Here is a 21,320-nt window from a genome sequence, read left to right as displayed (position 1 = left end):
ACAGGTGGAACGTGTAGCGTCTAGTTGCGGTTTGTCCAAACGCCTACTACCAAATGCAGCTCACTGGGAGGTTTCCCGACCTCTCTGAAAGAACAGTGGGAATACTGCTGTGAGGGAACTTAGACAGTTGTTTCAGGTCAAGACGCATGTCAAGTTACTCTTGCATCAACGCTCTGCTACTTGGACGACCACTTGAACCAAATGGAGAATTTTTCGAAAATATGTTAAATAGAACGTTGATAATAGAGTACAGTCGAATTAAATCAGGCGATGCTGAGAAAACTGTGTTAGGAAAAGATGCTTGTAGACTACCTTAGTTCTTAAACAAGGGCTTGGTTGTATCAGCTGTCCAGAAGTGCTTCTCTCAATATTACAATAAGTACCTGCTTCTGTACCTCCTGGTACTTGATCACAGATTGGGTCCCTTTTACACATTCAACTAAAATAAATTAAAGAGATCTTAATGGTTCCATAGCTGTTTCGTCATTGGTGTATAGTCTTTAATACTGTCTGGCTCGTCTTGTTTACCCTCTCAGCCTGAAGGTATGCTGACGATTATCCCGTAACATCTAGTAAGTCAACACCATAAAACCATTCATCATCCATTTATCACATGTAGGGAGAATACTCAACGATCAAAGACTTGTGAATGGCTTTGTTTATTTTACCCAAAGGACTACGGCTGGAGCCAATATGAGACGAGCACCATCCTGAGCGCCTTCTTCTGGGGCTATGTGGTGACGCTGGCGCCAGCCGGGTGGGCGGCGGACAGGTTCAATTCGAAGAACTTGTTGTCGGCCTCGCTCATCCTCTCCGGTATCTTCACCATGCTCACAGAGGTGGCTGCAGACACTGGCGGTGTGGTGCTCGTCTGTGCATTCAGAGTAGCTACGGGTCTCTCTCAGGTACGTAGCTGTGACATCCCTACCGCCAAGACATTATTCGTGTAGTACTTGTCCCGCTTTCAGCACACAGAGTAACTACATTAACACACTTCACAGCTTCACTTTTTGCAGTGAAACTGACTCTCACACATGTCAACATGTTAAGAGATCCGTGAAACAATATGAGGCACAACGCTAAGTTGTGGACCAAGACGTGTCTTAGCAGCTTTGTGACACATGATGTACATGTACAGACACATTTCATGCTGTAAGACTGGACATGGGGCGTGTGTGGCACTTATAGTATGCCTGCACCATACACAGTATCAATATAGTCAATAAATATACACGATGCAGAACCTTTTTTTCATACTGCATCCCTATATATTTATTCCTTAATAAAATTTGTCATTAAAAATATATCACTTTTTCAAACTAACAGCTCAATTCATGGAATCAATACTAGAAATAAGAATAATCTTCACAAGGATTTAAAGTCACTTAGTATTGTATAAAAAAGTGTGCATTATTCAGGAACACACATTTTCAATAATTTGCCAGGAGCCATAAAAAGCTTACTAACCAATGAAATTCAGTTTAAGAGAAGCCTAAAGGATTTATTGGTGGCCAACTCCTTTTACTCCATTGGTGAATTTCTCAGTAGAACCAATTGGTTTGTGCATATATATAAGTACAATATAAATTCTGCACAATTTCAGTACAGTAATGTGTTCATTGTAAATAAATGTGTGTGTGTGTAAGTACAATCTAACTTCTGCACCAGTTCAGTGCAGTAATGTGTTCATTGTAAATAAGTATTTAGTAGTTGTATTACACGTTTATTAGCTTATAAATAAATAAAAAACTGTTTATTTTAAGTTCAGTGCATTAGTATTTCTAATATGATTCTTTCATATAGCGTTCATTAAAAAATGACGACCATGCCACTTGGGACCTGTAGAATGGTACATTAGCTTATTTCTTTGAGTTGTAAATATTTGTCATGTATTGTTGTTTTTCTGACATGTTCTACATCCTGGAGGACCTCCTCACTACGGATCGATTGGAATGAAAGTAAATCTAATTTAATCTAATCTAATACAACAGATAGAGCTAACCAGCGCTGCCTGAGATTGTTGAATAAGCACATCGTAGACGTCAGCAACACACAGGTATGATAGTAATTCTGGGGCATAGAGAAACACAAGTACCTCACGTCAGAAGTCTAGTGCTCAGCACTCCAGCACTCTACTCAAGTTGATTTGCAAAAAATTGTCCTTCGTGAATAGACCTGAAATGTGGGTACTACCATAAATTTGATCTTCTTGATGCACCTACTTTTACATAGAAAATTATTATCTTTCTCATGATTTCTAGAAATATTTACAGCAGAAACATTCCAACGAATAAAACCTGAAATGTTTAATTCAAAAGTACGAGACGGGTCCAATAAGCACGTTTCCCTATTTTATAAAAGAAACTACACACAATTTATCATTTTGAAATAGTTTTATTGACATTATACAATGCTTCTGTTATTTTCTAGATAGTGAGGTGTTTTTCCAAGCATTTTTGGTAACGTGACTGAAGTTTTTAAAAGCCAGTCTTGTACCAGGTTGGGTCCTGTGTTCGTAACCAGCTCTTCACTGTTAATGTGGCTTCATCACCGGTATTGAAGCGCTTACCTTCAAGACGGCCTTTGAGATGAGGGTGTACATGAAAATCACTTGAGGCAAAATCTGGTGAATACGGAGAATGCAGGAGCATTTCCCAGTTGATTCTTCCGAGCTCCGCCTGGGTCATTCGAGCTGCGTGATGCAGACCATTGACATGATGGGAGATAACTTTGTGAGACAAAGATCCAGGACGTTTCCTTTTGATGACGGCTCATAATTCCTTAAGACATTACAATACTTCTCAGCATTAATTGTGTTGCGAGGCAGGTAGTGAACGAGTAACAATGTCTGACAGCACCAAAAGAGGGATGACATTACTTACCCTGTGGAATGTACGACCTTCGCCATTTTTGGCACTTTGCCAGGTTTCTTCCACACCGTGCTGTGACGTTTCGCCTCAGCTGCCGAATGGTGGACTCAGGTCTCACTGCCATGCGAATGATCATACAGCCTTCTCCACAATCATATGTTAAGCCACGATGTGTGTCGACAGTGGGTTGTTGTTTTGCTGCGGAAAACTGAGCGCAGCTCACAAGTGGGCAAACTTTGTAGTGGTAACTCCATGCATGCCATGTGTTTTTTACTTCGCAGAGATGTAAAATAGGGAACTTGCTATTGGGTGACCCTCTAAAACCTTTCAGAAACACATCTCAAACGCGTACATTATGTCCAGCATGTTTTTGAGGAATACCTGTCTTAACTTCTATGTCCAAATTATTAAACTTCTTTCCAGGTTCAGCAGTGATGAATTTTCATTTCTTTTCTTTCAATATCTGCACTCATAGCTTCATCTATGAGAATACTCAAGTTTTTAGATACTATTACAGCTATGTAAATTATGTAAGGTAAAATTATAACTAATTTCAAATTGTCCGAACCCTTCTTGTTAGCTAATTATCCTTTTTATACTCCAATACTAGAATATGCAAGTACACATGAATTGTAGCAGTCTAAAATAAAGATTCTTCGCATCAGGAAAGCCTCGCCTTGGAATTTTCCTATGATTATTGTTGCTTGAGTCAAGTTGTTCATCAGATTCACAGCGAGTCTTGTTCCACTGCATAGCTTCGGTTGAATCAGATTGCATAATATGATTATCGCCGAGCCGACCTTGAGCTGCAAATCGAGCGGTGGCATTCCTGGCACATCCATGTAATTCAGGAATTCAATTTAATAACTGTCGGTCTCATCTGGATCTGTAATGGAATCGATCGAATTACGTGAATGCAATTTAGCAGGGATCTGACAGTGCATTTGTATGTTCATATTGTCTAAGTCCTCATTTCTCGCTCCCAAAATCGTTGTTTCGCTCATCCATTGTTTTTGTAATTTGCAGAAATATTCGGGAACATTTTCGTTACCAATCTTCGTTCAGTGTTGCGAACTGAAAAAAATTAGGTGGAAACGCAATGAGCCCAGTGGAAGCGTCAACCGGAATTTTTCCACTGCCAGTTGCTTGGAAAACACTTCCGGCGCAGTCATTTCGTAACGGAACACGCATATTCATTGTTAGCTTGAGACTTATCACGTGTCTCTTCAAAGACGTCCAAATTGTTGTGCAAATCTTTCAACGTTCGATCGAGTGCCCACAGTGCTCGCTTGTGCGACATCGTTTACTCATCCCAAATGATTAATTCTGTGGTACTTTAGCCACTGCTTATTTTTTTCAATGTTGCATGTCAATTCATTTATAGTTTACAAATTCAGTGACAGTTTGAGAGCAGGATGAGCTGTTCGACCTCCCTCGAACACTTTGACAGCGATCCTAGATGATAACCACGGCCAGCGCTATTTGACTTTGTGCCCAAATAGAACCTAAAATATATTAAATTAGGAACGTTTTACCAGTTCCACCAGGTGCATCTAAGAAGAAGATTTCTCCGTACGCAGTTTTCTGCTGCTGATTCAAAAGTTGGACCTGTGTTTGCGCAGACTGACTCAAAGCATCTCGATCGTATTGCCGTTGTCGTTCAATTTCTAGACTGAATGCATCGTGCATGGTGCGATTCGGTGCTGGTATTCCTAATTCGTTCAACATTTTGCCGGTGCAAATCCTCTATAGAAGTTAACGCCTCGTTGTGGATTTCCGCGTAAAATTCAAGTTCGTTATTCTCTATTATCGTACTATCGTACTCACTAGACAGAGGATTCCTTCAGCTATATCGTCTTTGATTTTGTTCCACAAATGAAGTGGGATCGTTGAAATCGCGTTGAATGATGATGGCAAAAAGTAATCGAATTTGTTGCGCTGTAGACGAAATAACAGCATCAGCGAGTGTGTGATCCCAGTGAGTCTCATCCTTGAGCAAATACAATGATTGACAGACTGCTCGATATACTGCGCACAACTCGCTTTTGACAGTACTTAAGAATTTAAATGAAGTCGGTCAACTAACACTAACCAATAACAAATGCAGGTAGGAACATTCGTCATTGTTCGAATGAACTGTGTAAATGCGTCCCAATGGGTCGGATGAACATACAGAGGGGTCCAAAAGAATGTACCCACTGTTTAAAAGTCCATAACTGGCAAACTAATGGACGAAGTTGTCTCATCTTCGGTAGTGCAATAGTTTGTAGTTCCGGCAATCGCCACGAAAGCGTAGTATTGCGTTGTTTTGTTTTGTCAGATGACAGTCGCCAGGTAGTCAGTGTTTTGTTCTTAGCTGCACCTAGTTACTCGAGTAAACATGACTGGCGCAAGGCCTACATTCGATGAAAGGAAGTCAATTTTGAAATGGTATTTTAAGTGCGAAAACATTAATGAGGTTCAATGGCAATGGCAAAATGAATATCAAACAGAGCCACCGACACGTTTAATGATTCGTCGCATTCGAGACTAATTTGAAGCCGAAGGCTGTGTTAAAGATGTACACAAACAAAGATAAGGACGACCTGTAACAGTATCAAGTCCAGCTAACTCCCGTCGTGTGTTACAACAGTTCACCCGCTCACCACAGAAGTCTGTGAGACAGTGTGCCCGTGAAACTGGAGTGAGTCGCTCAAGTGTTCGGCGAATGTTGAAGACAGCAAAATGGAAGTGCTACATCCCACTATCACTACACGCAATGTACGACGACGACCCTGATCGTAGATGGGAGTACTGCTAGTGGTTTACTAACATGTTGCGCAACGATGAAGAGTTTGCAGAGATGACTGCGTGGTCTGAGCCGGCCGAAGTGGCCGTGCGGTTAAAGGCGCTGCAGTCTGGAACCGCAAGACCGCTACGGTCGCAGGTTCGAATCCTGCCTCGGGCATGGATGTTTGTGATGTCCTTAGGTTAGTTAGGTTTAACTAGTTCTAAGTTCTAGGGGACTAATGACCTCAGCAGTTGAGTCCCATAGTGCTCAGAGCCATTTGAACCATTTTGAACTGCGTGGTCTGATGAGGCACAGTTCAAACTCAATGGTACAGTAAATTGCCACAATTGCATCTACTGGGCGCCGAAAATCCGAACGTCCATGTAGACAAAGCCGTGAATTTGCCAGGAGTAAATGTGTGGTGTGGGTTGTCTCACCGGGGCTTGATTGGGCCATTCTTCCTTAACGGCACAGTTACCGATGAGGGGTACCTTCAGAAGCTTCAGACATCCATTTTACCTGCCATCCGAGACTTGTATGGAGACGGAAGAATTTACTTTCAACAAGATGGTGCCCCTGCCCACTACCAAAATCGTGTTAGGGCGTATCTAGACGAAAATCTACCAGGAAGATGGATAGGCCGTAGAGGTGCTGTGGAGCATCCACCACGTTCCCCAGACCTAACTCCTCTGGACTTTTACCTGTGGGGAACACTAAAGGACGTCGTTTATCCACAAAAACCACTCACACTGGATGAACTTCGAGAATCCATTGTACATTCATGTGCAGATATCCAACTGAACACGTTGCAGTCAGTAGTTCGTGCTGCAGTTCGGCAGTTCGGTGTGTGGATGTTAATGATGACCATTTCGAACACCTAGAGTGATATCTTTAAGTTGGATTTTAAGCTACACTTTCACCAAAAATGAAACAACTCCGTCAATTAGTTTGCAAGTTATGGACTGTTAAACAGTGGATACATTTTTTTGGACCCCTCCGTACATTCACGTATGCAGGAACAGGCTTTCACTGTTTCCGACGTCGGAGTTTTTTTTTTTTTTTTTTTTTTGATGAATCATTCCACGTGAAATATCTCGACGTCTCCGAGTAAAGTAGTGTTCTTGCAAATGGATCACTTGCGCATGTGCTTGTCAGCGTTGTCGCAGATGGTCGTTTAGCTCTCTGCACTGCGTTTGCTGCTGTCAAATAAACTCGTTGTCCATTCTCCAGGTGCACAGCTAAATGGCCCACAGTAAGATGAGGATCACGTATGGAGAATGAAAAGATTCTCCAAATGGGGACATAAAATTCATACGTTTGCCCTTTTCGTTTATTTCTTGACCTGTAAGTGAATAATGAATTTTTGTTAGGTATTTCATTGAAACACGATTAGCAACATTGCTACGTACCGGTTAATGGGTGGATCATGGTCTCGGTTAATGGATTAATCATCTTAATCAAAAAATAATATCCATCCTCTCCCCGGCAAACCATTCTGTGGCGAGACACCAAATTCTCGCCAACAACCACAATGACAACTTCAGTGTCGGTGTACTGATCTTTTGTCTGGTCTGATCACTATCTTGTGATAATCCGAAGCAAACATTTCTATTCAGGTCTTGAACAATTTGACCAATTGATTGTGTTCATGTAAGGATCTTTCGCTTTACCGTACTACTGATGGCATAACGCTGATTGATTTCATCATAAGGATTTCAGAAGAAATAAATCTGAAGAAAATTTGATCAGCACTCACTGGCGACAATAATGCTCCTGCACGATGGTGAATTTGTTCTCGGATCTATTAATATAAAAATAAATTATTAATTTACGAACCTCGGTGACACTTGGTGAATAGTTAATGTTTCTGTGATGTGTCGTGTACTTGATCAGGGATTCAGTTTAAAAAGATTTTCCCTTAAAGTTGGGTTAAAACATTGTTGATCGATAATATTCGCCCGAAATGATGTCATTTGGAATTGATGTTGCATTTTTGTACTCTGATCACCAGAGCATTATGACCAGCGACCTCCTACCGATATAAACCCTTCCTGGCTATAGCAGCATCACCTGGCGAGGAATGACTGCTAGTCAGACACACGCACGGCTTAGTAATTTTTCCTTCTTCAGCAACTATAGTCGTGTATATAGAAATAGCAAGCAACCAGCTGCATATAAGAAATTTAATTTCTCGGCCGGTTTCTGGCACTTAGTGCCCTTCTGCAGAAGGCATAACTTTCTGAAGAAGGGCACTAAGTACCCGAAAGCAGTCAAGAAATTAAATTTTTTATAAGCAACTGGTTGCTTATTCTTTCATTGTTTGCACATGCCCAGTGCATGCTGTATCAGTGAGCATGCTGTCCATGTTTGGAATGAGGAGTTTGGGGGTGGGCAGATTGTGTTGGCCCAGAGGCTCGGTAAGAAGTTTTCGGAAACTGCATGACTTTCCGGCTGTTCGAGGAGCGCTGTGGTGAGTGTATTCAACAAGTGGCGAATCAACATCCATAAGTGGTGGGGTTGGGTATCCACCAGTCATTACATATGTCGGACGTCGTTGGTTGGGCAGACTTGTAAAACAAGACAGTTGGCTAAATGTTGCGGAACTAACATCACACGTCAATACTGGACAGAGTACAAGCATATCGGAACACACATTGCACCGAACACTCCTAACGATGCGCCTCCGTTGCGGACGAGCCATGCTTGTGCATGGCCGATAGCACATCGGCAACTACGACTGAAATGAGGACGCGACCATCGGCACTGGCCGTTGGCAGAGTGGCAGTGCGTTACATGTACTGACGTATCCCGATACCTTCTTCGTCATGGCGATGGGAGGATGCGAATACGTCGTCTTATAGGCGAACACCTCCTTGACATCTGTGCTGTGGAACGGAGAAAAGAGGCAGCGGCTCAATTATGGTCTAGGGAACATTCACGGGGCCACCTTCGCGTCCAGTGGAGCTCATGCAAGGCACCATGAGGGCCAAGGAGTATCACACACTTCTTGAAGACCACGTACAATCCTTCATGACGATCATGTTTCCCGCAGCAGTGGAATTTTTCAGCAAGATAATGCGCCATGTCACAAGACCATGAGTGTGATGGCTTTGTTCCAGGAATACAGTGGCGAGTTTCAGTTGATGTGGTAGCTCCTCAACTCTCCATATCTGAATCCGATCGAATACATCGGCGAGGTGACTGAACATGGCGTCAGAGCTCATCGCCCCGCTTCCCGGAATTTACGAAAATTGAGTGACTTTTGGGTGCAAATGTGGTGTCAGCTCCCTCCAGTGGCCTACCAAGGCCTCACTGCTTCCACGCTACTATGCTGCACCGCTGTTATCCATGCCAAAGATGGACGTACTGGCTATTGGTTAGATGGTCGTAATGTTTCGGCTGATCGGTGTATATACTGCAAGACATTGTTCGGTGGAGGTTCTTGCCCAGAAAGCAATGATGCCAATGGCTCTGGTGGCCATGTATATTCCGGTAATTTGACCTTTCCGATCGCACAACATAATCCTGGTCGTTCGCTTCGAAATCTCAAAGCATTGTAATGTTGACAGACATTGTTCCGATGTCAACCAGTACACAAGCGACGTAATCGATTGTTGTATCGTACCTGAACGCCAAACTTTCAACTCATATTATTGCGTTTGGCCGTCGGTTTGCCTCCAAGCGCTGGTTACGCACTTCGTCAGTCCCACTGAATCGATAACCATGCAGTTGTTTCGCCTTGCGGGTACGACAATCGATATTTCAACGCCTCACTGTGGCATTTTTCCAAAGAAATAAACCACCAACTGAAATGAAATGTTTGCAGGACACCATATTACCACGAACTGATATCAATCTAGTTTTATTTTATTTTATTTTATGAAATCAATTGACAGCAGAGCACTCAAATCGACCGGCACGTTTCTTTCATAGAGATTTGCATACAAAAATACCATCGAAATTGCCGACTTTTCCGGTAAATTTTCCACACATTTTCTTTCATACAAATCTTGTCCCAACCATTATGAACACAACAAAAAAATCAGCCACATCACTCGAGTTGTTCTCAACTGACGATCTTTCATACACGCGGCAGCTGTTTTTTATTTACATAGATATGTTTAACCCAAAATGCAAAATGTCTTCATTCAAATGTTCACAACAATTCTAGTATTCCCAAATGCAATAAGGGAATCATCTTCACCCCTACCTAAAGATAAAGAAACATCATAATTATTTAGAATAAATTGATTAATTTTATCTTTCATGTGTCAAACTTCTTGCACTTCTTATAAATCTCCTTCTAAAGGTAACAGAATTAGTAGAACTTACCATTGTAAATTTGTCTCCTAAATTATCTTCAGTTACAAACCAACTTCCTTCTTTTAGTTACATAAGAAATTTATTGCAATTGAGTAGAAAGGGCGGAAGTGACAGAAAGTGATTATTGAGAAAATGAGATGAAAGATATTTGATCATATGGACTTCATTCAGTGACTTACCAAAAACTTGTAGAACATTCACACATTTTTACCGGTCTATTGTACAATCACATATGAGAAAAAATTAGAAAAATCCCCGTACATCATACTTTATAAAATTATCCTTGTCAATTTCAATTTGTTTGTGCATCTGCAAGAATTCTGAAAGTTGTGTCGTAAGAAAATGTTAAATGTCAGTTGAAATTCAATGTCTTTGCTTCAACTTTTTTGTCCAATACTTAATAAAAATTATAAACATTCGTATGTTATTCCTCAATAATTATATTACATTATATGATTCTTTAGCAACAATATCTGTGTTGAATCAAAGCTACCTCGATTCATTTAAACATTAAATTATTATGTAGGCCAAGTACCAAAACAAAATGGCAACTTTTGTTGATGACCTAATTCAAAGACTAAGAGCTTAAAGTTTGTTTGATAAGTGAGAATTTCACAGTAAACCATTTTACGTGACGCCCAAAGTATCATTTTTTGATGTTAATACAACATGAAGGAGAAATCATTATCTTAAGGGCGAATGATAATGACTAGAGGTGAAACGGATATGCAACAGTATCGGGCCTGTCTGGCACAGTTTACTGTCTGGCTGGATACCAACCAGTAGGCCAAGATCTGAGGGCTAGTGGATTTTCAATAAATTATGAAAATGTCATAAAATCGACTTTATTTAATTCACATATAACTCTAAACACAAACAAAATTTTGATATCTTCACATAAAAACATTGAGAAAAAATTTATTTTAAGAAAAGAATAAATTAGTATTCATACTATTACTGACGCTGATACTGTTGCAAGGTACTCAGAGATAACTTCTGGCAGCTTTATAAAATACTGGCACTGCGTCGCATTAGCTGACCACCAAATCAGAGTCGCGATTGCGAATGATTCGAACTGTCTTCAAATAATAGTTAATCTCACTTGCAATCGTGTTTGCTTCTTGTGCATCTCAGTGACTATTATTATCTTCATTTACCAACTCGTTAAAGCAATCCCAAAATGTGTCGTAAGTTTTGCGAGACATAATTGATTCAGTCTTGTCTCCTCTACTTCTTTCAACTGGCATTCTTCGCAAAATTCCTATGAGATCTTCTTTCGAGCTCTTTTAGTTTCAACAATCCCCAAACAATCTGTGTCGAATCTTGGGTCTAAAAATTTGCAGTCAAGTAATTTGGATCTTCATTTAAGAAGCTGAAACGACTTTCTAATCCAGCTTCCAATAAGGCTTTCGTCCGTTGTAAGTCAGAGGTCCTTTCTGCTGTTAGTGCCTTATCTTAATACTTATTTAATACCACAACATGTAGTTTTACTTTGGGTATGCAGGAGAGACGAGAACTTACTTTCGCAATTTCTTCAAGGGCTTCAAAAGCTTAGCTCACTTCTCCATCACACATTACTGATGAGACATAAAATTGCTAAGCGTATCATAAACAGTCCCATGTAGACGTAGCTGGTTTTTGTTTCCATAAGCGCTCTATCATATAAAAGGTGGAATTCCGTCTCATGCTGATATCTTGCACCAAATGATGCTCTGGTGAATTTAGCTCCTTCTGGATGTGGTTTTTTTTATTTTTTTTATTTTTACCTAAGCTTAATGATTGAACTGCGTACGAGATGTATACCAGTAGCGATTATTCCTTCTACTACAGACTGTATCTTCAATGGCTCACTTATAATCCTCTGAAGCGAATGGATGGAACATCTAGAAGAATTATACTCACTTTCTTAAACAACTTCCTTGGGAAATGTCCCTGCGATCTGCGACGGAATTAAGCCCCTTTGTGACGCAAGAGGAGACAGCCAAAGTTGCAGCTAAGACGGATGTTTATTTAGTCGGTGACCGGTTTTGGGACACGGCATTCTCAAACCAACCAATGTTCTCAAAGTAAAATGTTCATCAAAGTAGCAGTAAACAAAGTGAGTTCAGATGCGTATGGTCGCAACTAACGTTCGTTAACCAAAGGTAACTTTAGTTGGTATTGTAAGATTAGGTACACATCTTGGTCAATGCTATTTAAGAGGACATTTTGTTTGAAAAACCGTGGTTGGTTTGAGAACCGGTCACCGACTAAATAGACACCCATTTTAGTTGCTGCTCTGGTGTCTCTTTTTGCATTACAATCTAAAAATGAGTTGCTTCCCACTATACCAAGCACACTGGAATTATGTAACTTCTTTGCTGTATTTTCTCAATCATGACAACTTTGATAAGACTTGACAGCTAGAGTTCCGTGTTCCAGAAGAGTTGTAAAGATTGTTCCAGGACTGTTGCAAGTCCGGTCCATTCTATTACAGATAATGGCTCATTGTCTAGTGCAGTCATATGGCCGGCCAGAGAGGCCGAGTGATTCTAGGCGCTACAGTCTGGAACTTTGCGACCGCTACGGTCGCAGGGTCGAATCCTGCCTCGGGCATGGATGTGTGTGATGTCCTTAGGTTAGTTAGGTTTAAGTATTTCTAAGTTCTAGGGGACTGATGACCTTAGAAGTTAAGTCCCATAGTGCTCAGAGTCATTTGAACCATTTTTTGCAATCATATCTGCTATTAAACAATAAATATTTTTGCCTCTTACTTCGTGTACCTCCCAAAGCAATATGCTTTTCAAACGTTCTTTTTTTCTATGTTGAAGACGAATTTGTATTGCGGGATGGCTCAAGACGATGAAGCGCCGAGGGAGGCGGTAACTTTATTAACTGCTTGAAATTTATCGGGTTTTTTTCGTTGTCAAATGCGTTTTCACAGCTGAAGTACTAATCAGAAAATAAAATATGTCGTTAGGTTTCAGGTAGCTCCTGACCTCTGTGAGCTCGCTCACACTACTCATTACGACATGCTCCGCGGAAATGTTCAGCCGAATATCGGACCGATGAGTAGCCGGCCATTCAGCTATCAGGACGGCCGGACATCTGGTATCCAGCCAAACAACTATCCGTTTCATCTCTGGTAGTGGCAGTAGTGCTACGATGTTTTTTTTCCTAAATTTTTATTTACCATAAGTTTCCTTGCTATTTTAGGGTTTGGTATTCCCATCCACACATTCCTTGCTGGCAAAATGGATCCCACCCAAAGAAAATGCTGTATTGGGAACTGCTGTTTACTCAGGTGACTTATGTTCAGTATAGCATTCTAATTTGCTTGTAATGGTTTTATGTGCGTATAGTTGCAATGCAAGTGAATGATGTATGGATGGTTTTGAGAAACCTCTTATTAGTTCAGCGAATAGTTTGAGAAACATTCCACTATTGTGCAGTTGCAGAATTATAGAGTTCTATTTTCTTCAATGTCTCAAGCATAGTACTCTTTAATCTCGAGAAGTGTGGTATGCTTTGCGAATATGATACTGTTGACAATCAAAACTGGTTGAAGATGACATAACTTTGCAACCAGTTGGTTACAACTGCATCATGATTTCAATAAATATCAATCTGTAATTCATTTAGTTTTGGTAGTGGACTTCGAGAAACGATCAGCTTTTCTCTTTAAAAATGAAGCTATAATGACATTGTTTTCTCGACATTACTGTAGGCGATCAGCTGGGCACAGTAATAGCAATGATGACATCAGGAGCAATAGCTCAGAGCGCCGTTGGGTGGCCATTTATCTTCTACTTCTTTGGTGGACTTTCCATCATTTGTGGAGCGATCTTATTCTGGTTTGGAGAGAATACCCCATCTCAACACAAGTATATTTCTAGAGCAGAACTTACTTTTATTGAAGAATCTTGCAAGGACGTCTCACGTGAACAAGAGGTAAGATACAAGCTACTTATTATGAAATACATATTTTTGTTGTATATTTTATTACTGAGACGGTTTTATGTACGTGGTTTACAGAAATTTCCAACGCCGTGGGTATCGATTTTCACATCACTGCCCGTATTTTCTCTCGTAGTAGTTACTATGACTCAGAACTGGGGATTCTTCACGCTCCTGACAGAGACGCCAACGTATTTAAGTAACGTTCTTGGATTTGACATTGAATCTGTAAGTAAAACGGCTTACATCATTAACTGTACTTTTGTGTAAGAAGTGTGACAGTAGTTGTTAGCCGAGAAAATAATTGTGGAGTGCTTTTCTCCACTGTTTGATCCATTGCACATATCAGTATTCTGGCGTGCTTTCGACTTTGCTGGTAACTTTATAAATGAGTCTGGAAAAATTACAGATATTGTGTGGATTACCGAAACTGTTGCTGATAATCAAAGAATTGCACGTGTGACGAGGGTCTCCCGTCGGGTAGACCGTTCGCCTGGTACAAGTCTTTCGATTTGACGCCAATTCGGCGACTTGCGCGTCGATGGGGGTGAAATGATGATGATTAGGACAACACAATACCCACAATACCCACAATACCCACCCAGCCGGGAATCGAACCCGGGCCCATTGGAATGACAGTCTGACGCGCTGACCACTTTTTTTTTTTTTTTTTTTTTTTTACTCTCATTTTGTTCGCTTTTTTTCGTTGCATCTGCTCGGGGCGGACGTCGTAAGACGTCAATTGAAGTTCGCCACTCAGCTACCGGGGGCGGACGATCAAAGAATGAATCATCGTGAAACCAATCCGGCCCATCATCGTGAAACCAATCCGGCCCACCAACGTTTGGCAGCCCATATCACAGATCTTGAGCTTATATTCGTCTGACGATGCAGTGAAATAAACATGTCCTGGATATAAAAAAAACTGCACTCCGTTTTCAGAGAGAAAACCGGTTTAAGAAATTTCAAAAAATTATACTTTCTAATTCTAGGAATATCTATTTGTTTGTGAATGTAGCGCATTCCAGTCGAACAGCAGAATTTCCCAGTGTCGTATTCCAAGTGATACTAAAATGTATTACTGATCTACTGGATCCGCAAGCATATAGGAAGCTGAATAAGGACCCCACAAACAACGCTCTTAGAACTGCGACGCGGTTAACAAAAAAGTCCTCCATTGAAGAGAGTGTACAGAAAGGTCTCTGCAATTCGGTTGCGCTACCACCGAGGCTTTATGGATTGCCCAAAATTCATAAAGAAACTGTGCCGTTAAGACCGATGCCTTTGGTTCGCCCACCTACTCGTTAGCTAAGTTTTTGACTACGCTGTTAAAACCACATGTGGGCCGTTCGGGCTCTTATATAAAGAATTCGACACATTTCATCAGCAGATTGAATGGCATAGTGGTCCAGTCAGAGGACACATTGGTCAGCTTCGATGTGGTGTCGCTGTTTACCATGGTTCCACTTAATGATGTATTAGAACAGCTGGATAGAATTTTTTCTGCCGATATTTCAGAACTGTTAAAGTGTTGTTTGACGACCGCATACTTCAAGTGGAATGAACAGTTTTGTGAACAAACGGATGCCGTGGCTATGGGAAGCCCCCTAAGTCCCGTAATTGGAAACTTCTTTATGGAGAAATTCGAAGAACAGGCCTTAGGTACTGCCAGCAAAAAACCAAATTATGGTTCCGATGCGTGGATGACACGTTTGTGCTGTGGAGACATGGCAGGGAGGAACTAAGCCGGTTCCACGAACATCTAAATAGTATAAACTCTAGAATTCAGTTTCCAATGGAGGAGGACGTAGACGGAAAATTACATTTCCTCGATTTGCTCGTTTTTAGAAACGAAAATGGTAGTTTGGGCCACTCAGTATACCGCATACTCACGCACATGGACCGTTATTTGCACCGGGATTCGAACCACCACCCACAACAGAAGCGGGGTGTTATCAAGACGTTAGCGGACAGAGCTAGAAACATTTGTGAACCTGAGTTGCTCGACGCTGAGATGGAACATCTCCACAATGCGCTAATTAAGAACGGATATTCGTCCGCCGAAATAAAACGTGCGTTGAGACAGCCTCACAGAAATCATAGTGACGTACAGGTTATTGCAAAATCTAAGGTTTTCCTGCCGTTTGTTAAAAATATACGGGAAGAATAGGGAGGAGCTTGACGAATCGGAATATTACCGTAATTTAGAAGCCCACCAGGAAGATACAGGAATACCTTAAGCCTGCCAAGGACGCTCGCAAACCATTGGAAAAAGCTGTAGTGCATAGGATCCCATGCAACTGTCGAGATTGATATTTTCACTCTGCAGCGGAGTGTGCGCTGGTATGAAACTTCCTGGCAGATTAAAACTGTGTGCCCGACCGAGACTCGAACTCGGGACCTTTGCCTTTCGCGGGCAAGTGCTCTACCACCTGAGCTAGCGAAGCACGCGGGGTACTCACGCCGGGTACTCACAGCTTTACTTCTGCCAGTACCTCGTCTCCTACCTTCCAAACATTACAGAAGCTCTCCTGTGGAGATGTTTATGTGGGTACCAATAAAAGAACTGTTTAAAAACGTTTGGAGGAGCACAAGGGCAATTGTAGAAGAGGAGAAACGGAACGATCAGCTGTTGCGGAGCATGCTTTCCAGCCAGGTAACCACCATATTCGTTTCGAGGAGACGCAAGTACTAGCGGCCACAAGGGGATATTACGAAAGGCTCTACAGGGAGGCAATCGAAATCGCCAAACACCCTAATAATTTCAGTCGAAAGGAGGAGGGCGTGAAATTAAACGGTATATGGATGCCGGTGTTGAAGAAGATGTGTACCACCCGTCCACTACTGCGTGATGGCAACGGCGATCAACGGCAGCGGGCAGCGGCCAATTGCACTGACGTTCATGCGATTCTAGACGCTTCAGTCTGGAAGCGCGTGACCGCTACGGTCACAGGTTCGAATCCTGCCTCGGGCATAGATGTGTGTGATGTCTTCGGTTAGTTAGGTTTAATTAGTTCTAAGTTCTAGGGGACTGCTGACCTCAGATGTTAAGTCCCATAGTGCTCAGAGTCATTTGAACCATTTTGCACTGACGTTTTCAAAACAGGTGACGTCGCGCCTCGGCGCGGGAGGCGCGGACACGGAATTTAGCGGCAGTCAGTAGCGAGCCAGTGGGTGTGTTGGACCTCCCATCAAGCTACAGACCCCCTTGAAGATGTCCCCCGCAGACGGGGGCGAAACGCTGGGAATTCACACAGAATTAATCAACCGACCACGGCATAACAGCCCGGATAATTATAATGGACATGTCATACTCCAAATACCAAGAGATGATGAATATGACGTACTGTTTCGTCACAATTGTTTCGGTTGTGTTGACTGGTTCGAAAGGAGATGTACACTGAGATTACAGAAGTCATCGGATAGCAATATGCACCTACACTAATGCCGATAGTATCGCGGACACAAGGAATAGAAGGGCAATGCATTGGAGGAGTTTTCATTTGTGCTCAGATGATTCACGTGAAAAGGTGTCCGTCGTGATTATGGCCGCACGAAGGGATTGTTATTTGGAGCTAGACACATGAAATATTCCATTTCGGAAATCGTTAAGGAATTTAATCTTCCGAGATCCGTAATACATTCCAGGCCTTACCTGTCACCACGGACAAAGCAGCGGTGTTTGCGTAGGTTTGTTAGTGCTAAGAAACAAGCAATTCTGCTTGAAATAACGGCAGGTATCAATATGAGACGTACTACGATTGTATCCGTTAGGACAGTGCGACGAAATTAGGCGTTAATGGGGTATGGCAGCAGACGACCGACGCGTGTGCCTTTGCTAACAGTAGGACGTCGCCTGCTGCGACTCTCCTGGACTCGTGACCCTGTCGGATCCTTGACGACTGCAAAACAGTGGCCTAGTCGTATGAGTCTCGATTTCAGTTGGTCAGGAACTATGGTAGGGTTCGAGTGCGGCGCAGACCCCATGAAGCCCATGACCTAAGTTGTCCTCCAGCACTGTGCAAGCTGGTGGCGGTTCCATAATGGTGTGGGCCGTGTTTACTTGGAATGGACTGGATCTTCTGGTCCAACTGAGATGATCATTCACTGGAAACGGTTATGTTCGGCTACTTGGGGACAATTTGCAGCCGTTCAGGACTTCATTTTCGCAAAACCCGATGCCACGTCACTGGACCACAATTATTCGCGATCGGTTTGAAGAACATTCTGGACAATTCGAGTGAAATGAACCCCATCGAACATTTATGGGACGTAGTCGAGGGGTCAGTTCATGCAAATCCTGCACCGGCAAGACTTTCGCATTTATGGACGGCTATGAAGGCAGCATTGCTCAATATTTGTGCACAGGATTTCCAACGACTCATTAATTCCATGCGACGTCCAGTTTCTACACTAAGCCGGGAAAAAGGAGTCCTCCACTATATTAGGAGGCATACCAAGACTTTTGTCACCTCAGTGTAGACTTCGTACACTTTCGTAAAACATTTTGTTGTAATAATTGGCGCTCACGTCGACAGCTACCTCTACAGAAATGATATATCAAAGGAAAAGGGAGTGTATGCTGTGTTTTAAGTTACTCTGGGCTAGCAAGTCAATATCTTGTACACTCGGCAGAAAAAGAATAAAAACAAAAACAAAAAAACGAGGCCACTGCAGAAAAAAACTGCAGAAAATTCGGACCATCTGGCAACAGCAGCAGAGAAACTGGTTCACACAGAGAAAGTAAGACATTGATTAAGGAAATGTGAGATATTCTAGGCTCACTCTGTAGCTGCATAAGCCCCATGTGTAGGATTGTTTACGTGACTGACTGGAAGATGGCACTCCACAAAATCTACTGAATACGAATCAGATTACAGACGTGGCTGAATGTTCGTAAAACAACGAGAGCAACTGGGTGCCAACATATGTGAGGCACAGAGGGTATAAAACTTCTAATAATGCATTTACAATGACTCACTACCTATCGTTCAGGCTTAACTTTTAAGGGAAAGTACCGGTGCAATTTCAGCTCGATCGCAAAAAAATCACAGGGGACTGAAAATTTGTTTCATAACATAGCTTCACATGCTGAATTAAGAGGGGTAAGCCAATTTGATAAAAAAAAATTTGTTTCATACGTATAGATTTTTGAGTTTTGAAAAATCATCAATTTTCTCGAACTCATACGTGGAGTAGTTGGTTATCACGGAATGTATTCACAAAAAAAGCTTAAGCCAAAAATGTTTAAAATTCATGAAGGAATAGCATATTTTTATTTCGGCCACTTTTATTTTTTCCTACGAAATTGAAGTTTCGTGACCTTCCTAACACTATATACATACGAAAAGTGTAGAAAAATTACAAAAATTCTCTGCTTATAAAACGTGACAAGTATTACTACAGCATTATACAGTGTCTGATCCGATACGAAAATAAAATAAATAAAATACGACGTGATACGTTTCAAAATTGTAATCTTTATTTTCGATTTAAGTATTACATTACATGTGCACCGTATATGTGTAACTAATACGCAATTAAATCAAAACACCTTTGATGTTTAGCAAAATCAATTTCTCGACGATCTTCTTTGTATTCTTTTCGAATTTTTCGTTTCAGCTTGCTACGATGCTACTTTGTTTTTGTTTGCTGATGCTTGTGCTGTTCGACAAGCATATTTGAGTCTTAATTTTTTCTTTATTTCTGAAATAACTCTGAGAGAGCCAACATTATATTTACAAGCACTGATGGACGCTGCTACTTTAACTCTGTTTGCAGAAACATTCGTCTCTTTGGAACACCTATTCCATATAAAGCTGTGTAAACTCTCATCAGCATTTTGTGGTAGGCATTGAGCACATCGTGTTAGTAGTGATTCATCAGTCAAGCGAGTGTAAAGAGGCAGTCTTTGTACGGAAAAAGGTCATTTATTGATCTTTTTATACTAGAAGCACGAGATCTAGGTTCAATTTCTTTTGCTGATGCGGACGAGTGATAAAAACAACATATTGACTCTCCTTTCGGGCGGGTAGAATGTCGAGAATCAGTAGAAGCGGACTTATATATATTGACGCATAAATTACACATTTCATATTCTGTAAATAATAAATTGTTTCCCAGAATGAATTAATATATAAGTTGAAACTCTTGTAACTGTAAAATGTCAGTTGTGTCGGATAGTATATTTATATGTATCTTCATGTCATGTTTATTTATATATATTGCTTTTTTGTAATATTCTGCAAGTTTTTTTATAGTAGTCTCCTTTGGTTCTTCGTGATTCTTGCTACCCTACGCACCTTTTCTGCTTCCTTCCTCTTTCACAATTAGTGTTATACCTGCATAGATCCTGCAAAAAGGATGAGTTGCAAATGTGTTCTATGCCAATGTTGAGATATAAATACGAAAATAAAATGGTCTTGAAATGGATATGTGTACGCATATATGTATATACAAAAGATTTTGTGTAGACATACTGACATACAATACCTGTTTGCAACGTGATTCACACATTCTTCCTTTTGTATCTCATAATTAACTCCACAAATATTCAGTGAAGCGACATTATTGAAAGCTTTTAATCATCAGCTGAAAGCATTTTGATATATCGAAATCCATAGCTTCCGGATCGTTTCCACATATTCTCAGCAATCGTTGTTTCCATCGCACCAGACGAGCCCGGATGATTAAAGGAACACTAATGAGCGTGCACTTCCGACCAAAAACTAAATTCCGGTGAGCCTTTATCTAACTAAGTTGCTGTAGCCACGCAGGTTTGACAAAACGCTGTTGCAATATCAAAGTCGACTATGCACCCTGTGATCAAATTTACAACGCCGTAAAAACCGACTTTTCGGAAACCTCTAGTTGGCATTGAACCATCGTAACTCACATCTAAATATATTTTGTCATCGTAACTTTGCAGTATTAAATCACTGTTGGCAATATTATCATCACTAAGCTCACAATTGGAAACCACGTGCAAATTGTCCTCACAATCATTATCAATCACCTCATTATTGGAATCCAATTTTGCATTTTCCTCAAGATCATTATGAATAAACTCGTTCTCAGAATCCAATTTAGAATCTTCGCCAGAGTCTCTTTCATTAAGCTCGCGATCACTATTCAGTTCTGACCTGTTATACATATTTTTTACTATTACCGAAATTCATCACAGAAGGCTTTCGTAGATTCATCAACAGCAGTTTCTTCACGGCGCACATGTTATTAAGAAGTTTCACAGGAGAAAAAGAGCATATTCATAATCATCGCGAAATGCTGAATGCTCGAATGTCCTTTTCCTGGATATGTAAATGACAAGCATAGCTCTGCTTGTATTTTGTTTGAAACATCTTCTCAACGTATAGCTATGTGATGTGGAAGATTCATTTCCACTCAGTTCGCAATAGGAACAT

General features: G+C 41.2%; 1 protein-coding gene across 1 annotated transcript in view; it reads left to right on the top strand.

Moving 5' to 3' along the window:
• Positions 1-730: 730 nt before the first annotated feature.
• Positions 731-21,320, top strand: part of LOC124551008 (sialin-like) — a 43,339-nt gene continuing 22,749 nt past the window's right edge. The window contains exons 1-3 of the mRNA XM_047125856.1: positions 731-905; positions 13,670-13,893; positions 13,978-14,127. Of these exons, the coding sequence (XP_046981812.1) occupies positions 13,696-13,893; positions 13,978-14,127 (348 nt within the window). The 5' untranslated portion in view covers positions 731-905; positions 13,670-13,695. The remainder of the gene's footprint in view (positions 906-13,669; positions 13,894-13,977; positions 14,128-21,320) is intronic.

The sequence above is a fragment of the Schistocerca americana genome, chromosome 1 (genome assembly GCF_021461395.2).
Source record: "Schistocerca americana isolate TAMUIC-IGC-003095 chromosome 1, iqSchAmer2.1, whole genome shotgun sequence".
In the NCBI taxonomy this organism is placed as follows: domain Eukaryota; kingdom Metazoa; phylum Arthropoda; class Insecta; order Orthoptera; family Acrididae; genus Schistocerca; species Schistocerca americana.
Note: the sequence above shows the minus strand (reverse complement) of the source record. Positions and strands in the feature narration are given on the sequence as shown.